This window comes from Oncorhynchus kisutch, linkage group LG13 (assembly GCF_002021735.2).
Source record: "Oncorhynchus kisutch isolate 150728-3 linkage group LG13, Okis_V2, whole genome shotgun sequence".
In the NCBI taxonomy this organism is placed as follows: domain Eukaryota; kingdom Metazoa; phylum Chordata; class Actinopteri; order Salmoniformes; family Salmonidae; genus Oncorhynchus; species Oncorhynchus kisutch.
Genome location: NC_034186.2, coordinates 28,075,056 through 28,099,273, shown reverse-complemented (window position 1 = coordinate 28,099,273; position 24,218 = coordinate 28,075,056). Strand labels below are relative to the sequence as shown.

Below are 24,218 nucleotides of genomic sequence, written 5' to 3'. Positions count from 1 at the left end.
CTAGTGGCAGGTATGTCTGTAACCTGTCTGTGTGGGTCTGTATCTCTCAGGTGGACGTCACATCAGGGATGGCCAGAGAGGATGTGCTAAGCCAGGGTAAGAGATCAACTGGTAAAATGCCCATGTGCATTGTCCGTGGTCAAACTGTAGTGGTATATCATGTCTCTTTCTCCAGCTGATCCTGACACAAGGGCATGGCTGCCTTTATAGAGAAGAGACCCCCACTCTACAATGGAGAGTAACACACATGGAGGGTTGTGTTTGTTTTTTAATCTGCAGTTGTAATATATTTTAGCATATGGATCAAGGATGGCTTTTGAGAAAGTAAAACAGACTGCCAGTTTACAGCCAATGGGGGTGTACATTCTTTATTTCAGAAACATGAAAAAATGACCCTCAGCAGAAAAATGGCATCTTAGCAAATGGCCTTCCCTTTAGAGACACCCCACTCCGTTTCATGAAATACCCATACAGAAAGAGGAAACTGTCACATTAGGGTAAATGCACAGACAAGACTAAACTTTCCCACAGCTTCAATCATAGTGAGAGGACAACTCAAATGTAATATTCTGTCAGTATAAATGTAGAAAATACTGACTTTAGTTTACAGTTCAGTTTGTTCTGTGCATTTCTCTTAATGCCATAGAGAATAGATACTTTGACCCATGCAGTGGTAGCATGCACATACAATGTGTAGGCTGATTTGAAATCAAGCATGTGGAGATTTGCCAGCAGGCATGAAATGTAGTTTCAACCGCCATTGCATAGAGAATGAAGACGAGATCAGTAGCATATATCATTATTAGTCACAACCAGGCTCATGCTCAGGAGGGTGCAATGTACAGACCGTTGCAGATAGACAGTTTTGTCATTTTGACGGCAAGGAAATAACATTTTTAGTGCGGCCCTCAAAAAGCGAATGCAGCCCCTGGGGCAAAATGAGTTCAACACCCCTGGGATAGGCGTCTTTTTGGGATTGCGCTACTCTCGCTGCCTCTCCCCTTAATCGCAGAATTCAACTCAGTTTTGCCTCCTACGTTTTCTTTTGTACCTCCTTTTGAAATAAACAACAAAACATATTATATTGTTTCCAACACTTTAAACCAATCATTAAAGACTGTACTTGAATATGGGAGATGAGAAACTACAAACACTTGTCTGGCTATAGTGGCTAGCACTTAACTCTAAGTCCTCCTGACTTCAGAGTCTGGAATGGCTCTTTGAGGTTGACGGCACAATGTGTCGATAATGAAGGGGGCTGTGATTTTACTGGTTGGTTCTCCTCTTTCTCACTCAAACACCCAGATGCACAGCCCCCGAGCGTCACCCCCTTCAACTACAACAGTTGGATTTTCAAATCCAAACGAGGTCTCAAACCCAGAGGGGAAAAAAACAAAAACATTGAGAAACCATAAAACCCGTCACAATTTCTGAGTGAATATTGCATTAACGAACGGCCTCCTTTCCAGACCAGGGAAGTTACAGCTCTCCCAGCGCTGTGAGTCATGTGGGCCATGTCAGTACAAACACTCCCCCTAGCATCAAACACACACTCACCTATACACTGATCCAAATACGCAAGCATGCACACAGACCAGCAACCATGGAAGCACATAACTTATTTTCTTGAGTTCTTTCTTCCTACTGTGCAAAGTCGTATATGTATTCTGTCTTAATGTTGACCAGTATATTTATTGCCATTTTTGTCCACAAGGGAAACAACATTACTATTAACATAATTTTTATAAACCAGGAGAACTCAAATCTTGTCCTGGAGGTCCACAATACTGCTGGTTTTCATCCTAACCCTCTAAATCAGGGACTGATTCAGACCTGCAACTCCTGGTGAGTATACACTGTGGCAAAAATGTATCCATAAATGAATTCATACATTTATAATGATCAATTAACTACCACAGACAAAATAACTATGGACTGTATTGTGGACCTCCATGTCTGGATTTGAATAGTCCTGCTACAAACTGGGTGAATCAAAAGATCATTCAGACAAACTTGAGCATGCTGGGAAATCACACCGTCATGTGCATATATTAGCTAATCAGCCCGAGGGGCTGGACTCTCAACCCCAGAACTGAGCTTTAAGGCTGCTACACACTTTACGCAAACGCAGCAACAGCGTTGTTTTCTAGGTACTTCTACATACTTTTGTGCGGATCCAATTTGGGAATGGCCCGTATATGACGCCCCATCGCTGTTTGCGTACGGTATGTAGTGCCCTTTAGGGGCTGAATCCAAACTTGGTGCGCCTGCAGAACTCCAACCATGAATCGATGTCAATGGTGTTAATTGATGTTGATTAGTGGCCCTTTCAGAGTCCAACAGGAAAGAAACAGTTAAACCATATAGTTCAACTGGTTTTCTATTCATGCTATGGACGCTGTTAACCAACAACTCATGCTTGTCTTAAGGTTTATTTTTCTTTAGTTAAATCAATCATAATTTCCTTATCCCAACAGTAGTACACTTAGTCATACTGTTGCTTTTGAACCAAACAAGAAAATAAATAACAGCAAGGTATGTGTTCTCTCATTCACTTTACAGCACCACCTTGTGACAGGGTCTTTCCTCACCCCAGTTTAAAGGCGCCCACATACTAGGTTTGGTTTACGCCAAGTAGAACTCGGCTCGGGGAAGCAAACGTCTGTGCCTCGCATACTCCCTTTAAAGACTTTTGCTTGAAAAATCTCCCTCTTGAAACGCCGTAGCAACATAGCCACCTGCTCAATAGTCAGAATTAATCTACGAAGAATCAAGGAATCTGTAAATCATTTTGATAAATTTGGTGCAGTATTTCTCAAGTGAAAAATGTGCATTCAAACTAGGTTCACTGAATGACAAACACTTCAATGAAGAATCCCGTAGTACTGTTGACTTTGGCTTGCCTCAAGAACACATTTGGTGCGCGAACAACTGGAAAAAAAACCTGCGAACTCCAATATAATCAGAAACGTAAAAATTTGCCGCAAACTGTTTCGACTGGGAAGCATGCGACAGGCTTAATGAACATGTGTGAACACACACACACCTCTTCCTGGACTCTTGTCTTGACATTACAGGTGGAATGGGTTCTGATCAGGGTGTATCACTCTCTGGAGGAGAAAGACAGAGCAGTTTAATTTACTTTTAACATGTTTTGAAATCACACACACCAGAAATCAGTGTGTGTGTGTCTCACCTTTGTGTGTGTGTGGGGGTGTTTGTGTGGTCTGGCCGGTGCGAGCCTGGTGGCGCTGCAGGCTCTCCAGGATGCCATCAGTCAATCGCATGACATCTGCGTGTGTGTCGGGGTGTGTCTGGACCTTTTCCAGCTGCTGCAGACCTCCCTCCTCCAGCAGCATACTGCAGTACCGAGGGGCTGCAGGAGTCCAGAGAGAGTACACTCACATTGATGACGCACAGAGCAGAATATACTGAAACGTAGGACAGGTAGAAAACTATTAAGCTCTATATGGAGTGTGTGTGTTTCACCGTTCTTGCTGCAAACATGCTGCATGGCCCAGGCTGCCCACAGCTGGACTCCTGGGGTGTGGAAACACTCCAACAGGGGGAAAAAAGGGTTAAAGGACCTACAGAGGGGGGGGGGGGGGAGATCATTAATACTCAGGCTGCATCTTAATAGTTTACAGTGGCTTCCTCTCCTCGTGTGTGTGCATGGAGGTCTTACCTGTAAGCCACCATCTCACACTCTGGGGTCTGCCACTTCAGGATGGCAGAGTGCTGGAGGAGACACAGAACACGAGACAATTATTACACACACACAGGTGGTATAACAACTCACAGACCTCCCCCACGTACCAGTTGTTCTAGCAGGTCAGACCTCAGTGTGATACTGAGTGTCCATGCAGCCTTTCCTCTGGAGGTGAGGTGGGCCAGTATCCCAGCAGCGAAGTAGGACACCTCCACCTCAGGGCTGTGGAGCAGGGAGCAGATGTGATCCAGAAAGCCCTGAACCATCAGCTCCTCATGCAGCTCCCCGACCTCTGCTATGTTGTTCTGGAGCGAGACAGAGCCACACAGTCAGTTCTTCCACCACTTCAAATGGGATGATTCAAACATAAAACAAATCGGTTTCATCAGTAGTTTGTCTCTGCTGAATTCACTACGGCTAGCCCCTACGACCACAAACCAGGGTTACTGACCAGTAGAATAAATACACTGTCAGTCAAAGGTTCACTATGACTCACCAGCAGCCCCAACACCTTCTGCTGGATGGAAGACTCCGAGGGGAACGACTACAGAGAGAAAGACAGGGGACAATAAAGAGGCGTGAGTGAGTCAACTTGCACTTCAGGCAGTAAGAACGTCAGAGAGAGAGTGTTGTAACTAGCACTTTGATGAACAGCTCTAGGGTCTGTGAGTATGTGTGTGTACTACCTCCAGAACTTTAATGAACAGCTCCAGTCCCTGGTTCTCTATAAAATGGCGGCAGGTGGTTGGTGATTCGTCGGTGAGGTTCCAGAGCGCGCTCAGTGTGAACTTGAGGGTGGCATCCACCCCGCCCTGAGTCGCCTTCTGACGCACAATGTGGAGGAGTTGCTGCAGAGAGAGAGAAAGAGGGAAAGAGAAAGGGGGGGATAGACAGAGAGATTGTGACAATTACTGTATTTATTTTTAAACACTGCAGACAGCGATTATTTTGATTGGGAAGGCATGTGCCAATGGCCAGCTGTGTGAATGAAGGATGTTTGAACAGTCTCACCTTCACTATGAACAGCTCTGCTCCCAGCTGGGCTGTCTGCTCTGTAGATAACTGTATAGGAAAACACACACATCAGCAAAGACCAAACCTCAAACACATTTCTAATACCATATTTGACACACACTCAGACATGTAGGCACACACACACACCCCTACCTTGGCAGCCAGTATAGAAATGATAGCCACAGCCATCCTCTGCATGTTCTGGTCCTCATGGTTACATAGCCACTGCATCACCAGCTTAGCAGCCTCAAACCTGGATTATAGACCACACACATACACAGTACAAAGGATACATGCATTGTACATACTACGTCTCTCATGAGACACAATCTTAAAGGATGAATACATCTACAGTCAAAGTCATACAATGTGTATACCTACCTGTTGAAGGGGACCTCCTGCAGTATGCGGTCACTGCACAGAGAGAGAAGGCAATTCTTTTGCAACTGGAGAAAAAGGATCCAAGATGGTGGTTAGAGCCAAAACAAAACCCCACTCAAGCCTGGTCCAGAAACAGCCCCTAGCCAGTCTGTGTTTACAGATGGGACGAACCTGGATATGTGTAAACAATATGGAGGAGAAGGTGAGTGTGTGTGTACCTGTTGGTGGTTAGGGAAGGTCCTCATGGCCTCCAGCAGTAGTTGAGTGACTGTGCCAAGCAGTCTAACAGGCATGCCCGCTGCCAGGTCCTGCTTGGTCAGGTTAAACACACACGCACTGGCTGCCAACTGGACGTTCAGGGTGGCAGGGTGGTTCTTCATCCCCAGTATTACCAACTAGAGACAGAAGGATCGAGGAAGAAGAGGGAGTGACTCATTACTTTATAAAAATGTGGACACAGAGCCATGCTGTTGTAAGATGTATTTTGAGGTAAAGGGTAGAGGAGACATTACACAATGTGTGTGTACCTTGAGTATGTCAGGCCGTGGTTTCTCCATGACGTGAGTGAGACTGAACAGATGAAACAGAGCCTCTCTGACAAAGCCGTCTCTCTCACTGTAGCGAAGCAGCGACTCACAGATCTGAGTCTCATTTGCCTCTCCTGTCACCTGCCAAACAGAGGACACATACATAGCGTGGTGCTCAGTCAGTATTGCTGCTTCCTCTACAAAGACAGAGAAGAAAAACAGTGAAACCCACCTTGAGGATGCCCTCTCCATTGAGGAAGTCAGAGAAGCCAGCATCTGTAGCCAGCAGACCAACAAAGGTCATCCCTGGACGTTCCTCTACAAACGCCTTGACCGCTGCATCTGTCACCTGGCATAACACACACACACCAGGTAAACACTCTACACACACAGCTGCAATACACACACTCACAACTCGAGCCAACTCCACTCATACTCTGTCTCCAGTACCTGTTTGCGTCCAGACACATCCAGAGAGACCAGAGCAGGCAGGATCCCAGGTTCGCCCAGCAACTGACGAGCCACGTCTGATGTGAACTGTTTATCATCACTGATGTCCAGGTGCTGCATAGGTAGGTTTTCACACATCCACAAAAGCATGAGTATCAGAAATAACACTATTCGAGCACCACAAGTAAACGTCAGGGATAGGGAACAATCACAGTGCCGGAACTAGAAAAAGGTTTAAGAAACTTCACTCAGCGATATATATGCTTTTTATAGTGGAGCAAATGAATACAGAACTTGAGCTAAGAGTTGTCCCCATCCACCTGCAGTGCCTCCAGTTGTCCAATGACAGCCAATAGCTGTGCGGTGCTCATCTCCAGCCTCTTCAGCTGGTGTAGTGTTAGTGACCTCAGCCTCTCCCTGAGGCCCAGTAGAGGACTGAGGTTGGTTACTGAGGTGTTGGACAGGTCCAGGCTCTCCAGGCGGGGTAGGGAACACACGTCAGCCAGCCCAGCATCGTAGAAGTCCACATTGGCCAGGGAGAGGGAGCGGAGCCCCTGGAGAGAGCTGAAGCGGTGATGAGATGGTTCCTCCAGAGAGGACATGGTTAGACCTGTCAGGACCAACCGCTGTAAGCTCTCCTGTGGGGAGGAAGAAGTTGGAGAGTGAGGGAGGGAGAGTGTTTGCGGTTGTCTGTCCCTGCTGGAAGCGCTCTTATCTGTGTACACTGCATTCGGAAAGTATTCAGACCACTTGACATTTTCCAAATATCTTTACGTTACAGCCTTATTCTAAAATCGATCAAATAAAATGTTTTCCTCATCAGTCTACACACAATACCCCAGAATGACAAAGCAAATGTTTACCTATTTTATATTTAAAAAAGATATATAAATAATAAAGTTACAGTGCCTTGCGAAAGTCTTCGCCCCCCTTGAACTTTGCGACCTTTTGCCACATTTCAGGATTCAAACATAAAGATATAAAACTGTATTTGTTTGTGAAGAATCAACAACAAGTGGGACACAATCATGAAGTGGAACGACATTTATTGGATATTTCAAATGTTTTTAACAAATCAAAAACTGAAAAAATGGGCGTGCAAAATTATTCAGCCCCTTTACTTTCAGTGCAGCAAACTCTCTCCAGAAGTTCAGTGAGGATCTCTGAATGATCCAATGTTGACCTAAATGACTAATGATGATAAATACAATCCACCTGTGTGTAATCAAGTCTCCGTATAAATGCACCTGCACTGTGATAGTCTCAGAGGTCCGTTAAAAGCGCAGAGAGCATCATGAAGAACAAGGAACACACCAGGCAGGTCCGAGATACTGTTGTGAAGAAGTTTAAAGCCGGATTTGGATACAAAAAGATTTCCCAAGCTTTAAACATCCCAAGGAGCACTGTGCAAGCGATAATATTGAAATGGAAGGAGTATCAGACCACTGCAAATCTACCAAGACCTGGCCGTCCCTCTAAACGTTCAGCTCATACAAGGAGAAGACTGATCAGAGATGCAGCCAAGAGGCCCATGATCACTCTGGATGAACTGCAGAGATCTACAGCTGAGGTGGGAGACTCTGTCCATAGGACAGCAATCAGTCGTATATTGCACAAATCTGGCCTTTATGGAAGAGTGGCAAGAAGAAAGCAATTTATTAAAGATATCCATAAAAAGTGTTGTTTAAAGTTTGCCACAAGCCACCTGGGAGACACACCAAACATGTGGAAGAAGGTGCTCTGGTCAGATGAAACCAAAATCGAACTTTTTGGCAACAATGCAAAATGTTATGTTTGGCGTAAAGGCAACACAGCTCATCACCCTGAACACACCATCCCCACTGTCAAACATGGTGGTGGCAGCATCATGGTTTGGGCCTGCTTTTCTTCAGCAGGGACAGGGAAGATGGTTAAAATTGATGGGAAGATGGATGGAGCCAAATACAGGACCATTCTGGAAGAAAACCTGATGGAGTCTGCAAAAGACCTGAGACTGGGACGGAGATTTGTCTTCCAACAAGACAATGATCCAAAACATAAAGCAAAATCTACAATGGAATGGTTCAAAAATAAACATATCCAGGTGTTAGAATGGCCAAGTCAAAGTCCAGACCTGAATCCAATCGAGAATCTGTGGAAAGAACTGAAAACTGCTGTTCACAAATGCTCTCCATCCAACCTCACTGAGCTCGAGCTGTTTTGCAAGGAGGAATGGGAAAAAATTTCAGTCTCTCGATGTGCAAAACTGATAGAGACATACCCCAAGCGACTTACAGCTGTAATCGCAGCAAAAGGTGGCGCTACAAAGTATTAACTTAAGGGGGCTGAATAATTTTGCACGCCCAATTTTTCAGTTTTTGATTTGTGAAAAAAGTTTGAAATATCCAATAAATGTCGTTCCACTTCATGATTGTGTCCCACTTGTTGTTGATTCTTCACAAAAAAATACAGTTTTATATCTTTATGTTTGAAGCCTGAAATGTGGCAAAAGGTCACAAAGTTCAAGGGGACCGAATACTTTCGCAAGGCACTGTAGTTAAGTAAGTTGAGACCCTTTGCTATGAGACTCAAAATTGAGCCCAGGAGCATTGTTTCCATTGATCATCCTTGAGATGTTTCTACAACTTGATTGGAGTCCACCTGTGGTAATTTCAATTGATTGGACATGATTTGGAAAGGCACACACCTGTCTGACCAAGAACCTGATGGTCACTCAGACAGAGCTCCAGAATTCCTCTGTGGAGATGGTTGTCCTTCTGGAAGGTTCTCCCATCTCTGCAGCACTTCACCAATCAGGCCTTTATGGTAGAGTGGTCAAACGGAAGACACTCCTCAGTAAAAGACGACAGCCCGCTTGGAGTTTACCAAGAGGCCTCTAAAGGACTCTGATCATGAGAAACAAGATTATCTGGTCTGATGAAACAAAGATTGAACTCTTTGTCCTAAAAGCTGAGCGTCACGCCTGGAGGAAATCTGGCACCATCCATATGGTGAAGCCTGGTGGTGGCAGCAGCATACTGTGGGGATGTTTTTCAGAGGAAGGGACGGGGAGACTAGTCAGGATCGATTCCAAGATGAACAGAGCAAAGTACAGAGAGATCCTTGATGAAAACCTACTCCAGAGTGCTCTGGACCTCAGACTGGGGCGAAGGTTCACCTTCCAACAGGACAACGACCCTAAGCACACAGCCAAGAGAATGCAGGAGTGGCTTCAGGACAAGTCTCTGAATGTCCTTGATTGGCCCAGCCAAAGCCCAGACTTGAACCCGATCGAACATCTCTGGAGAGACCTGAAAATAGCTGTGCAGCGACGCTCTTCATCCAACCTGACAGAGCTTAAGAGGATCTGCAGAGAAGAATGGGAGAATTCCCCAAATACAGGTGTGCCAAGCTTGTAGAGTCCTAACCAAGAAGACTCAAGGCTGTAATCGCTGCCAAAGGTGCTTCAACAATGTATTGAGTAAAGGGTCTGAATGCTCCTTTTTCACTTTATAAATGTGCAAAAACCTGTTTTTGGTTTGTCCTTATGGGGTATTGTGTGTAGTTTGCTGAGGAAAAAAACCTATTGAATCCCTTTTAGAATAAGGCTGTAATGTAACCAAATGTGGAAAAGGTCAAGGGGTCTGAATACTTTCTGAATGCACTGTATGTTTACCTGGCAGTGTTTGTTGGAGGCCAGTCCCTGTAGTATGTCAGAGATGGTGAGGTCAGCGTTGACCCTGGCAGCGTCCAGCTCCAGCAGGCGGTGAGGACAGAGTGCTCTCTGGAATGCCTCGGCAGAGATACGAGCAGTCCGGATACACGCACGACGCAGCCTTAGGTACTCACAGCTACGAAACACTCCCACTGTACTGTCATTCAACAGACCTGAAAACAACACCCACACATTTTTTGTTAGAGCTGGGCTGGGACAAATATCACCCAATGACTGGAAATAGCCCATTACTGCTCTAGACACTGAATTAAAGGCCTGTTTCGTGTTTTTGTACTAATAATCAAGGTAAGGATCTGAGCTTGGATCTGTGACCACTGACTACTTCATGTTCGTTGCTCACTTACCTTCAGTGGCCATTTTAGCTAACAGCTGGTCAGCTAGCTCCTGGGGGAACAGTAAAGAGTCTCTGAGACAGAGAGATCCATCGGCGTGCTTCACACAGAACTTCTCCAGGTTCCCACTCACGTAGGACAGACACAGGTCTGTCAGAGATGCCGGGGACGCCTCGTCCTGGAACACACACACACACACACAACATTAGACACTTACACTACATGACCAAAACTATATTGACAACTGCTTGTCAAACATGGGGATTAATATAGAGTTGGGATCCCCTTTGCTGCAGTAACAGCCTCTACTCTTCTGGGAAGGCTTTCCACTAGATGTTGGAGCACTGCTGCAGGGACTTGCTTCCATTCAGCATTAGTGAGGTCAGGCACTGACATTGTGCAATTAGGCCTGGCTCGCAGTCGGGATTCCAATTCATCCCAAAGGTGATCAATGGGGTTGACAATCAGGGCTCTGTGCAGGCCAGTCAAGCTCTTCCACACTGATCTCAACAAATCACTTCTGTATGGACCTTGCTTTGTGCACGGGGCATTGTCATGCTGAAACAGGAAAGGGCCTCTGTTGCCACAAAGTATGAAGCACAGAATCGTCTAGAATGACCATGTATGCTGTAGCATTAAGATTTCCCTTAACTGGAACCAAGAGACCTAGCCCGAACCATGAAAAACAGCCTCAGACCATTATTCCTCCTCCACCAAACTAAACAGTTGGCACTATGCATTGGGGGAGGTAGTGTTCTCCTGGTATCCATCAAACCCAGATTTGTCCGTCTGACTGCCAGATGGTGAAGTGTGATTAATCAATTCAGAGAACACGTTACCACTACTCTAGAGTCCAATGGCGGCGACCTTAACACCACTCCAGGCAATGCTTGGCATTGCGCATGGTGATCATAGGCTTGTGTGTGGCTGCTCGGCCATGGAAACCTCGAAGCAACATCTGCACAGTAACTGTTCGTCATGAAGCTCCCGACTAAAGGTTATTGTGCTGACATTGGACAGACGGTTTTTACTCGCTACGTGCTTCAGCACTCGGTGGTTCTGTTCTGTAAGCTTGTGTACACTGAGCCATTGTTTACAGTTGGCCGGGGAAGCCCTGGCAGGGCATACATTTGACGAACTGACTAGATGAAAAGGTTGCATCCTATGAAGGTGCCACGTTGAAAGTCACTGAGCTCTTCAGTAAGGCCAATATTTGTCTATGGAGATTGCATGGCTGTGTGCTCGATGTTATACACGGGTGTGGCTGAAACAGCCGAATCCACTAATTTGAAGGGGTGTCCACATACTTTTGTATATATAGTGTATGACAGCACTCCCAAATGGAAAACCAAGCATATGGCCAAAGTTAAAATGGTCGCCAATGAGACTTGATACCCATAACTCCCGGGAGGTAGAGTATGTCTGGAGTGGTGGGCTGTTGTCAAACCCCAAAATAACGAGCAATGATCGCTAGATAATTATCCATCCTCCTGAGCTAAAAAATAAGAAGATTTAACTAGTTAACGACGTGGATCAAATTTCAGCAGATATCTAACTAAGACTAGTTAGCTTGCTACTGGTATGCATTGTTCGATGCCTTGCTGGTCCTTGTCAACAATGCACGACAATTAAATGCTAGACATTGATATCGAAAACAAAACTCACCATTTTCAAAAAATTGCAGGCTTGACTCCCGACCAAAGATCAATATCGCTATTGGTCTCTACCTACGCCGAGTGGTCTCGGTTTCCCTTGTTAATTTGCTACTTAGCTAGCCTAATCTTGCTGGATTATTTTTTGCAAGGTGATAACTAGCTATCTAGGGTTCTAACGTTAGCTACAAGCTAGCTAACTTGTTGGTACCGAACTAAAATAGAAAATCGATGTTCCTGGAAAACGATTAATATAGTTGTGAAAATGTTTCGACTTCATTTTCAAACCATGTCCGTTAGTTAACCTAGGCTGAAGGCTGACACTAATCTAAATCTACACACATACTTTTTTAAATTTAGGGTGCTAAATCAGCTTTAATATTGCAGATAGATTGTAGCTCTATTTTTGTTGACAGACCGTAAAAATAAATAAAAAAGTGACACAGGAAGTACATCACCGGTCGATGGGGCGGGACTACGGAAGCCCTTTCATGTATATTACAAAACCAGGAAGAAAGTAGCAGGAATGAGCATCTCTACCTTTTTTATTCCAAACGAAAATAGATTATAATTCACTGCATGTCCGTCACATTGTCCACTATCAAGGTGATCTCTAAATACGCGTAATTTTTTTTTTCAACGGGACCAGACGAGCTCTTTCTTAAATTGTTACCTCATCAGTTCAACACCAAGGTCACAAGGAAGTTCTGGACTTTTTAACACGTGTTGTTTTCGGACACTGCACCGTTTGAATCATGTCTGGACTGATAAACTTTGAGGACGAAAAAGAGGTGAAGCAGTATTTGGATAACATAGGTGTGGAATTCAGCTACCAGTGTTACAGAGAGAAGGACCCTGAAGGTAAGGAGCGAAGTGCACTGTCCTATACAGTGCTGAAGGGAGTGATGTTAAGCAAATGGTCCATCATTTGCTGTTCCCTAACTGGGGTTCTGAACCACTGATTGTGCTTGGTGTTAAGGTGTCTTTATGCCTCATGTAGTACTATAACCTTCACACCGTCTAACTCATTATTGTGGCTAACCTCGTGTATTCTGCTGCCAGGGTGTCAAAGGCTTGCTGACTACATGGAGGGAGTGAAGAAAAACTTTGAGTCGACAGCCCAGGTGCTCAAACACAACTGTGAGACTAATAAACATGGTGAAAGCTGCTACAAGCTCGGGGCTTACTATATCCAAGGCAAAGGTACAGAACTACACCACTGAACTTAATCCTATTCACTAGCAGATTACAACAGCAAAGCCTGAAACAATTTGCGTTTCTCAACTAGACAAGTAAAATATTTAAAGATTTGATTAGAGAAAGAGTATGGCTTTGGCTTGACAAATGTTTTAAGACAAGTCATCTTATTAATTAGAAATATTAGGATGATAAGTACTGATAGACAGAGAGACCCTGAATCCATCCCCCAAGTGGTCAAGCGCAACATGTTCTAAATCTCTCTATCAGGGGGATTTGCAGAGAATCTGAAAATGGCCTACTCCTGCTTCATGACGGCCTGCAGCAGTGGCGGTAAGAAGTCTGTGGATGCGTGTCACAACGTGGGTCTCCTCGCCCATGACGGTCGAGCCATGGAAGCCGGCCCTGACCCGGGGGTGGCTAGGCAGTACTATGAGAAGGCATGTACAGGGGGGTTCGCACCCTCCTGCTTCAACCTTAGTGCCATGTATATCGAGGGCTCCCCGAAGCAGAGTAAGGACATGGGCCTGGCTCTGAGGTATGCCACAAGAGCCTGTGAGCTAGGACACGTCTGGGGTTGTGCCAACGCCAGTCGTATGTATAAACTGGGGGACGGGGCTGAGAAGGACGAGAAGAAAGCAGAGGAACTTAAGAACAGGGCAAAAGAGCTTCACTTCCAGGAGAAAGAGAGGCAGCTCAAGTTTGGGGAATGAAGTGGTTGGTCAGAGGGAAGTCTCTTCAATAAATCTTTGTTCCAAAGGGGCAATTTGTTTTGAATGATTGTTCAGGGTCATGTTGTGCTTCCTCTTGGGCAGTGTGTGTAACCTGACATGCTACATAGACATGACTGCTTAGTGCTGGCCAAAGGTTGTGTGTTTCACGTGTGTGTTTTAACCTGTGTGGATGGTTTATATGTTGCTTCGTAATACATGTACATGTATTTTTTTCTCTATGGGGGACCGACTCTGTCAATATGAGATTGTCCATCTCGACATGTACACATTCTCAGTCCAACACATCTGCCTGAAAATTGACAACAACTTGACCTGATTAAAATTAGTTCCCACAAACAGCTCAGTTCATGTGGTGTCATTATAGTTAGGAATCCATGATGGAGAGTATCTCATCCTATATGGAAAGTGAGAAAAGGGTGCCGTTCATAGTTGAGCGTGTCACAATGCAGCAATCTGGGAAGTAAATTGGTTCTGCCACTAGATGGAGTCCAAGTCAAGGAAAATGAGTCTGCTATGGGGTATGGCAAATCTACTGTATTGGTTAATCAGGGCTGGTGTAGGAGTTTTATTTTCTTATCTTTCATTTGCTCATCCCCCTCTGTGCTGTGTTCAAAATATAATAATCAGATGGGACTGAGTAGAGAGTTAAAATGTGTGGTATTATAGCAAATTTCTTGCTATTTTGCCATGAGGCTGAGAGGACATGTTGCTGTTTTAGAGGTCTGAGATTCTTAAAAGACAGGACAATCTGAACTTTTCCCCACAAATGTCTTTATTAACAACATTTGAAATATTTTTCGATAGACCAAAGTACCGTGTAAAGGAACATCTTTTATTTTATATACCATAAAAGGCATTTAATTTGTACAATTATTGTCCAAGTGTTTAAGCCATTTTGCCACAACTTTGGAAGTATGCTTGGGGTCATTGTCCATTTGGAAGATCCATTTGCGACCAAGCTTTAACTTCCTGACTGATGTTGCTTCAATGTATCCACATAATTTTCCTGCTTCATGATGCCATCTATTTTGTGAAGTGCACCAGTCCCTCCTGCAGCAAAGCACCCCCACAACATGATGCTGCCATCCCTGGTGCTTCACGGTTGGGATGGTGTTCTTCGGCTTGCAAGCCTCCCCCTTTTTCCTCCAAACATAACGATGGTCATTATGGCCAAACAGTTCTATTTTTGTTTCATCAAACCAGAGGACATTTCTCCAAAAAGTATGATCTTTGCCCCATGTGCAGTTGCAAACCGTAGTCTGGCTTTTTTAGGCGGTTTTGGAGGAGTGGTTTCTTCCTTGCTGAGCTGCCTTTCAGGTTATGTCGATATAGGACTCGTTTTACTGTGGATATAGATAATTTTGTGCCTGTTTTCTCCAGCATCTTCACAAGGTCCTTTGCTGTTGTTCTGGGATTGATTTGCACTTTTCGCACCGAAGTACTTTCATCTCTAGGAGTCAGAATGCATCTCCTTCCTGAGCGGAATGACGGCTGCGCGGTCCCATGGTGTTTATACTTAATTACTATTATTTGTACAGATGAATGTGGTACCTTCAGGCGTTTGGAAATTGGTCCGAAGGATGAACCAGACTTGTGGACGTCTCCAATTTTTTTTTCTGAGGTTTTGGCTGATTTTCTTTGATGTCAAGCAAAGAGACACTGAGTTTGAAGGTAAACCTTGAAGTACATCCACAGGTACACCGCCAATTGACTCAAATGATGTCAATTAGCCTATCCGAAGCTTCTAAAGCCATGACATCATTTTCTGGAATTTTCCTAGCAGTTTAAAGGCACAGTTAACTTAGTGTATGTAAACTTTTGACCCACTGGAATTGTGATACAGTGAATTATAAGTGAAATGATCTGTCTGTAAACAATTGTTGGAAAGATTACTTGTGTCATGCACAAAGTAGATGTCCTAACCGACTTGCCAAAACTATAGTTTGTTAACAAGAAATTTGTGGTGGTTGAAAAACTAGTTTTAATGACTCTAACCTAAGTGTATGTAAACTTCCGACTTGAACTGTATATGTGAGGTCCTTTAGTCAAGCAGTGAATTTCAAACACAGATTTAACCACAAAGCCCAGGGAGGTTTTCCAATGCCTTGGAAAGGGCACCGATTGGTAGATGGGTAAAAAAATGAAAAAGCAGACATTTAATATCCCTTTGAGTATGGGGAAGTTATTAATTAAACTTTGGGTGGTGTATCAATACACCCAGTCACTACAAAGATACAAGCATCCTTCCTACTTCAGTTACCGAAGAGTAGGTATTCCCAAACTGGGGTTCGTGCAATGCCGTCGGAGGTAAAGCCAAATAAAAATGTGATTACCATCAAAAAAAAAAAAAAAAAAAAATATATATATATATGTTTTCACATTTACAAGCAGTCCATTTAGTAAGTCCTGCGTCCATAGAGAGACACACCAGCTCTACTGGTAGTACTGCCACTACCAGCAGTACTACACCTGCACCTGTCGATGACACAAGTTGTTCTGCTTCCACGAGCACATCCAATGCTATCATCAGTAATTCTTCATTTGTTGTTAGCCCAGCTAGCATGAACACTGACAGTTGTGAATCTCATGCAGCCGAAGAGCGACTGCCCTCTTACCCGGGAAAGCACTGAACAACAGACGGATGTTGGACCATCGAAGAGGTGCAAATATGATGAGAACTGCATTGATTTGGGGTTCACTGATATTGGGAGTAGTACCTTTCCTCAGCCACAGTGTGTTATATGTGCAAAAGTACTATCTCACAACTCAATGAAACCTTCACTCTTGCGCAGACATTTTAGAAACAAAAAAATGCCAATTTGAAAAATAAGCCACAGGAGTTTTTTGAGTGAGAATTAACACGACTTTCGAGTAGTAACACATGTATAAAAGCAACAGATACCATTAATAAGAAGGGGCTAGAAGCTTCTTATATGGTGAGCTACCGAGTGGCTAGGACAGGCAAGCCCCACACTATTGTGGAGGACTTAATTCTTCCTGCTGCCCTGGATATGGCTGGGACAATGCTGGGGGAAAAGGCCAAAAAAACTATAGAGACAATGTCGTCATCAAACAACACTGTTTCACCACGCATCAGTGACATGGCAGATGTTTTGAAACAATTACTGCTTCGCATACAAGTCAGTGAATTCTATGCACTACAACTGGATGAGTCAACAGACGTGGCGGGCCTGGTACAGCTCCTGGTATATGTTTATGGGGGTCAAATAACAAATACATCCTCTTCTGCAAACCACTGGGAACCAGGACAACAGGAGAGGATATTTTTTTAAGTACTGGGCAGCTTTGTGACATCAAATGGACTTTGGTGGTCAAGATGTGTTGGTATCTGTACTGATGGTGCAAAAGCCATGACAGGGAGACATAGTGGAGTGGTAACACATTTCTCCCGACGCCACTTGGTTACACTGCAGCATCCACCGAGTGGCTCTTGCTGCCAAGGCAATGCCTGACAGCTTGAAATATGTTTTGGATGCTACAGTGACAATGGTTAAAGCAAGGCCCCTGAACTCTCGTGTATTTTCTGCACTATGCAATGATATGGGCAGCGACCATGTAACATTTTGCAACATACAGAAGTGCGCTGGTTATCTAGGGGCAAACTATTGACACGCTTTGTTAATTGAGCGACGAGCTTAAAGTTTTCTTTACTGACCATAATTTTCACTTGTCATTTCATTTTATTTTTTCTCGTCTGAATGATCTGAATCTAGGATTACAGGGACTCTCTGCAACTACATATAATGTGTGGGACAACATTCTGGCTATTATTAAGAAGTTGGAGCTCTTCTCTGTCTGCATTAACAAGGACAACACACAGGTCTTTCCATCATTGTACGATTTTTTGGGGGCAAATGAACTCAAGCTTATTGACAATGTCAAATGTGATACAACGAAGCACCTGAGTGAGTTGGGTGCGCTATTACGCAGGAACTTTTCTGAAATGGATGACACAAACAACCGGATTCGTTATCCCTTCATGCCCTGCCTCCAGTCCACTAACTGATATCTGAACAAGAGATCCTCATCAAAATTGCAACAAGCGGTTCTGTGGAAATTTGATTTAATCAGAAGCTACTGCCAGATTTCTAGATTGGGCTGCGTTCAGGGTATCCTGCCTTGGCAAATCGCACTGTTAAGACACTGATGCCATTTGCAACCACGTACCTATGTGAGAGTGGATTCTTGGCCCTCACTAGTATGAAAACTATATACAGGCAGACTGTGTGTGGAAAATTATTTAAGACGGAGACTCTCTCCAATACAACCCAACATTGCAGTTATGAGCATCCTTTCAAGCACACCCTTCTCATTAACGTGTGGTGAGTTATTCACAATTGTTGATGAACAAACAAGGTTTTAAATGTAAGATGGTTAAATAAAGAGTAAAATTATTGATTATTATATTATTATTTGTGCCCTGGTCCTAATAACAGCTTTTTGTCACTTCCCACGAGCCGGGTTGTGACAAACTCACACTCAGTTTAAGGTTTCATAAACACATCGTATAGTGTGTGTGGCAGGCTTACAAAAAGCTTGGAGAATTTTGAAAATAATAATGAACAAATGCTGTACAATACAGGTGTGAAAAGCTGACTTTAAAAAAGCTTCTGGCACCAGAAAAGGCGAGGGCGGGAGAACTAGCTAAACCACTCCCATTTGCCGTGTCTGCTCAACCCTCATTCAAAACAGATCACAGCTGTTGCAAAGCACACTGCCTTTAGGCGCTTCTGAAATCTGCTGCCACAACGAAACGAGTGTTTCACCCGAAAAGAGGGACCTGGCACCCATCTCAGTGTGGTGAGTGTTCTATGTCTGTTTTCGTAAGCTATTATAGGTGTAGCAGCTTCCCTGAATCTACATCATTTTGCGCGGAAGATTAGCTAACGTTAGCAACTGGACTAACGTAAGCTTTCTATTTTGAAGGTTAAAGTAAAGAATTGAGTTGAATAGTATTATCTGTCGCGGTAACTAACTAGCTAGTTCTCGCCCTCATTGTCTTATACAATGTTCTCGTCTTGTCACACAGTAGTCAACGTTTTTTTGCTAAGTTAGCTAGCTAGCCTGTGACCTAACTAGTTAGCAACCGCCATCTAATCTCGTTGCAATTTGTGCTTTGTAGGTTAGCCAGTTAGCTTGTTAATAACGGTGATTTGCGCGTGTTGTTCCCGGCGTGCTGTTAGCGCTTAGCTAATGACCACTGAAACGGCCTCGTAGCTTTGCTCAGGACTCAGAACCCGCCCAGATCCGGGGAGGGTATTGGGTGGGGCGTTCATTGGGGTTTTATTCACACCCTTGGATTTAAACATAACTAGTTATCGTTTTATTTTTTTGTTCACTCCTGCTACGTTAGGTTACTGCTGTGGGAGGGTAGTCTGAAAAGCCACAACACCTTGTTTAGGGAGATGCAAAGGCCTTTAGTTTATACACGTGTAAGAATCATCAACCTAGTCAGACAGCCGTTTCAATACGAATGGATTAATATTTAATGGCGGGTTGGCATCAACATCGTGGTGTCTGCCTCTTGTAGGATATGTCGGCATCAGTGTTTCTCTCGCTAGCTAGCGCTACAGCAATATACCAGTTAAAAAAGCATGACCGTGGGTCAATATAATTGATCCCAAAGGGTGATAGTGTTCGTTGGCTAATTAGTATGTTATTTGTAATGCACAGTCAAGGACATCTTATGTCCCACATCATTAGCTATATGAGCCATGTTTCATTGTTGTCTTAATTATATTTTATATATTGCTAGCCAAGTCACTCTGGCTGGGCAAAGCCAAAGAGACTACATAGCAACACATTTCAGTCAAGCCTACACAGGCCATGCAGGCCAAATTCCGTTTACCCAGTAAAAAACATGCCTTCATCTACTCGCATTTTCATCGAAAATGACCCATGTGCACCAACGTATGAATTTCATAGTAGCATATCAAATTGGGTGTCAAATGACGGCTAAATCTATATTATTGGGAAATGAAGATATACATTTAAAAAAATATATAGACTTTTATCTTGGATTTATAAAAAATATATCATTAGTAAAGACTTGATTTCTGGATAAACGGATGCAAAGGGGTTTTCTGAAAAGATTGACCGGAAAGCCTTAAAAGGTATCGAAACATAATGTTAACGTAAAGACCCCTGCCTACCATTATCAACACTTTAAAAAAGTATTAAGTTGAGTATATTTTAGTTTAGAAGTTGTTTATCTGATGTAAATTCAGGAAATATTGCATTGTACCTTCTAATTCCGTTACCAAAAACCCACATCTTTAAGATCATTTCTAATTTCTCTCCCTCATGAGGAGGAGGATAATGAAAGTTCAGAATTAACAAGAAATGGTAGACCTACCAATTAGTTAGTGATTTTACTTATATGAATTAAGTGATTTAAAACTCATAATTCCATTACTGGTAACCCAAAAAATCTGTAATTGAATACTGCAACGGAATTGGCTACATTGGGAAATCATAATAGTCACAAACCACAGTTGGGTCACTTGTAACTGTCCTCCCCTCCACTGGCATACTGTTATCTTCAGCAGATAACGGTTTTCTTTCTGTTGTCTGGTGGTCAAACGAGTAGTTTTAAAACAGTCTGGACAACCCCTTCTTCTCTCTCACGCTCCAGTTAATGTCACCTCTTACTGACACTTTCCCCCTTTCCATTTGCTTTAACCAGCATCACCCACTGCACACTGACTGTTGAAAAGTAGTTCACTCTGGCCGTGATGTTAATGTCCAGACGGACCAGACTGGACAAAATCTGAACCTGTCATAGACGTATGTTTCACAAGTTTGGACAGCAGAGTACTGTACTGTATGCTATTGTGCTCTGCTGTGATGTCCATTCTTGTGAAATATTACATTTTCTATCTATAATTATGCATTTCTGTGTAGTACAGATCAGGAACCCATGATGTAATTCCATTACCGGGTGTAAATCCACTTCACTTAAGTAAGCATTTCACCGTTAGTTTAAACATGTTGTTTTTGAAGCAGGGGACAAATACAATTTGATTTGTAGTTAAATAACCAAAAGGGATATTTTCAAACTCAAGCTGCCCTTTTTTTCTGCAGACATCTTTGAATCTGAATTCGGAGAATATATATTTTTTTAAAGTGTTTGAATAACGTGGTCGCATAAAAACCGGAGTGAAATTTTACCGTAATATCGTTACCAAAGTTTAATCTGCACAGTTCTACTAAATTAGTTTTGGTACATTTATTTGTGTGGAGGAGGGGAGTGGTCATGTTAGAGTTCAGAAATCTGTATTTTAAAAATGTTCACCTGCATTTTATATTGAAATTCAAGTGTTTTGTTTTTGCTTCAATAGAGTTATCAGGGGCATGCAACTATACTTTTCCTTGACAGAAAATACATTTGTGCAACACATTCGTCAAAGAATCTTCATTCATTAGGGCTCCCAAGTGGCACAGCGGTGTAAGCCACTGCATCTCACTGCAAGAGGCATCACTACAGACCCTGGTTCGATTCCAGGCTGTATCACAACAGGCTGTGATTGGTCCCAGCAGCACACAATTGTCCCAGTGTCGCCTGGGTTAGGGTTTGGCTGGGGTAAGCCGTCATTGTAAATAAGAATTTGTTCTCAACTGACTTGCCTAGTTTAAATAAAGGTTAAGAAATCACTTAATCAGATGACCACAGATGTGAACGTTACTTGGCCAGCTGCCACACAAGTAAATGTGCCTACAATAAAAAAGCATGGTGTTTTTTCCAAGAATGATGCATGGTCGTCATTTCTGTTTATCATAGAAAGAATGTAGCCAGCTACATTTCTTAACTTAGTCTTTCCATTTACCAGAGAAAAGTAGACTGCACTGAGAAGAATAGTGGAGAAAAGTAGCAACACACAGCGTTCTGACTGATCTGCTGATAGAATGCCCATTCCTGAATTCTCATCCGTGGAGGAGTGAAACTGAAACGCAGTATTAGTCTGAGCAGAAATTACAATTAGAATGATTTTAGATCTGCCTTTACAAAATGCTGCAAGATATTTCTTATGCAATTTGCTTCTATGTGAAACGTGACCTGATAAAAATTATTTGGTATGTTCTTGTTTGGCAGGGTAGCCTAGTGGTTAGAGCGTTGGACTAGTAACCGAAAGGTTGCAAGTTCGAATCCCCGAGCTGACAAGGTACAAATCTGTGTTCTGCCCCTGAACAGGCAGTTAACCCACTGTTCCTAGGCTGTCATTGAAAATAAGAATTTGTTCTTAACTGACTTTCCTAGTAAAATAAAGGTACAATTAAAAATGTTTCTGTTTTGACACATTTTACTCATGTATATTTTACATGTGTGAAATGTATTTCTTGCTCATCCCAAGTCCCCCAGAGACCCCATTAGAGAGTGGGGTCACAGCCAAGGTCAGCCATTATCAAAGGTGACCCTGGAGCAAGTGGGCTTGCTCATGGGCACATCAACAGATTGTTCACCTCATCGGCTCTGGGATTCGAACTAGCAACCTTTCGGTTACTGGCCCAACACTAACTGCTAGGCTACCTGCTGACTCTCGTTTACAGTGACAATAGAGTAGACAAACTGTGTGAGATGAGTAAAGGGTTTGTGTAAATATGGAAAATGTCCTTTAGGCCGCACCATGTTAAATAGCCCACCTGCTAAAGTGTTCACTGTATATAAAAAATTAAGACGTGCAGTTAAACAGTGTTCCACTCCCTGGGCAATGAATGAGTTGCTTTGGTGTGAGGCTGAGCTTTGGTCTCAGACATGAAGAATCAAAAGTTTGATTTTTATCAAAGTGATTGAGATGTTGGTTGTTTACAGAAGTGTTCCCATATCTTTGAGAGACAATCAGAAAGGGCTTTAATATTCTCCTGTTTGTTTCTGCTCCCATTAACGCGTGCGTCAAACTGAATGTCATGATAGTTTGTTAACACAACAGAGTGAGCATCTGGCAGAAGGCTAATCCACAGTTACTCTGCTGCTGCCCGCAGGACTGTTTGACAGCTGCCATTCTTTCTATCTGTAATTATAAGTGTTGGTTTGACACAGGAATATTACAGCTAAAAGCTTTGTTTTGCTGGCCAGTGCTGATCTCATGCAGAAGGTGGCTGCTATATAGTGTACAGTATAGTCAGAGCAGACATATTGGGCACAGTCAGAGATTTGATCAAGCGTTAGAGATTCCGGTGAAACTTTAATTTACTATCTTGCATCAGTGTCTCATCATTTAAACTGACTTGTTTGCTTGAATTGGCCTTTTTCCGATCACATTTTTGCACAATACCCATGTGTGTATGTGCTACAAGACGTGCGTCAGACTCAGATGTCTGTGCCCTGGTCTGTCTCAGGTTTCTGTGTTTTGTCCCTTGTCGGAGGGACTTTCTCAAGTACTTTACGTGTCCTCCTGGTCCATGTGTGTCTGTCTGTGTCTCTGTATTGGTATTTTAAATTAAGCTGGAGGCTGGCTCGTCTATGATGGCTTTAGCCGACATCACAAATGATGCACGCTTTTCAACGGGGCAGTAGTCCATGAGTTGTTGTGATTCTGGATGGCCAGATAGCGACAAACAGTAGTTTCATCTAGTTCTTGATACCAACTGTGACTGTATTTGAGACAAGTGCTCATTGTGCAAATTTGACGAAAAAAAGTTTACATGCTGTCAACAATCTAAGCCAACCCTGTCTATCTTGCCCTCTAGTTTTGCGCGTGTTTGGTTTTTGTTGCTGAACAACCAACCCAAGACAAGACAGATTGCAGAGTAGTCATACAACTGACTGACTGAAGACATGAGGGGGATCTTCATCCTACTCAGTCTTTTTCCTTCTGGCCTGTGTCATTAAGTCTAACTAGACTCAATGGTCCAACAGCAGGAGGTTTCTCTCGCTATCTCTCCGCCTTCGTCTGTCTATTCCACTGACTGACGCTGCCTGTCCCTCCTGTCGCCCAAGTAACGTCTGGTGTCAGGTAAAGACAGAACTCACAAAGCACCTTTTTGTTTCCTTATGATCCTACAATGTTCCATCATGTCACTTTAAAGCCCGTTTTGGACTATTCATATCTGTGGGAGACTGGTAGGTTGTGTGACTGGGTGTATGTGGGGTGTCTGATGGTGCTGGCTGCCTACTGAAGTGGGTGTCTGTATTGATAATGCCTGACTGAATGAAGGGGGGTGTATGCGTGCAAATGTGTGGACCGGAATGTGTCACTGTGATAGCAGAAGGTTACGTCTGTTCTGTGCCCATGCCCCGTGGTCGAGGGCCCATGGGGTCCTGTAACCAGTCTGTCTGCCAGCTTAGCTGTTGGGATGTCACTCAGGAGAATGTTTATCGACTTTCACTTCCACATATCACAGTAGGGTGGAGACTAATCACGGTTTACATTGAGCAATGACAGACCAGTCTTTGAGCAATTAGTACCCTGGGCTCTTCAAAGCCGACAGACTATCCTATCTTCCTTCCTACGTCAGCAAGACAAAGGAGCTGATCGTGGACTACAGG

At 43.5% G+C, this 24,218-nt stretch overlaps 3 protein-coding genes across 7 annotated transcripts in view; 2 read left to right on the top strand and 1 right to left on the bottom strand.

Annotated features, from left to right (window-relative positions):
* Positions 1-352: 352 nt before the first annotated feature.
* Positions 353-12,221, bottom strand: LOC109902669 (protein zyg-11 homolog). Of its 2 annotated transcripts, XM_020499234.2 has the most exons (18): positions 11,794-12,221; positions 10,141-10,306; positions 9,737-9,948; positions 6,402-6,719; positions 6,082-6,195; positions 5,864-5,980; positions 5,632-5,772; positions 5,323-5,499; positions 5,105-5,169; positions 4,877-4,976; positions 4,721-4,771; positions 4,396-4,557; positions 4,206-4,253; positions 3,817-4,014; positions 3,686-3,738; positions 3,490-3,587; positions 3,197-3,376; positions 353-3,110 (listed from the first exon to the last, which is right to left on the bottom strand). In XM_020499234.2, the coding sequence occupies exons 1-18, from the start codon at positions 11,794-11,796 to the stop codon at positions 3,094-3,096; spliced, it is 2,220 nt and encodes a 739-aa protein (XP_020354823.1). In that variant the 5' UTR covers positions 11,797-12,221; the 3' UTR covers positions 353-3,093. The 2 variants fall into 2 exon arrangements, 1 of the variants encoding a protein (XP_020354823.1); XR_004202361.1 differs by having other exon boundaries at positions 3,197-3,587; positions 11,794-12,217.
* Positions 12,222-12,244: 23 nt separating this feature from the next.
* coa7 (cytochrome c oxidase assembly factor 7) lies at positions 12,245-14,049 on the top strand. Its single transcript, XM_020499235.2, has 3 exons — positions 12,245-12,641; positions 12,843-12,983; positions 13,248-14,049. The coding sequence occupies exons 1-3, from the start codon at positions 12,536-12,538 to the stop codon at positions 13,688-13,690; spliced, it is 690 nt and encodes a 229-aa protein (XP_020354824.1). The 5' UTR covers positions 12,245-12,535; the 3' UTR covers positions 13,691-14,049.
* A 4,347-nt stretch (positions 14,050-18,396) lies between these two features.
* ralgps2 (Ral GEF with PH domain and SH3 binding motif 2) overlaps positions 18,397-24,218 on the top strand; it is a 146,409-nt gene continuing 140,587 nt past the window's right edge. For 2 of the 4 annotated variants that reach the window (XM_031785929.1, XM_020499236.2), the window contains exon 1: positions 18,400-18,532. The gene's annotated coding sequence lies outside the window, so the exon portion shown is untranslated. Of the gene's footprint in view, positions 18,533-24,218 lie in introns of all 4 variants that reach the window. The other 2 variants (XM_031785930.1, XM_031785928.1) reach the window with 2 other exon arrangements.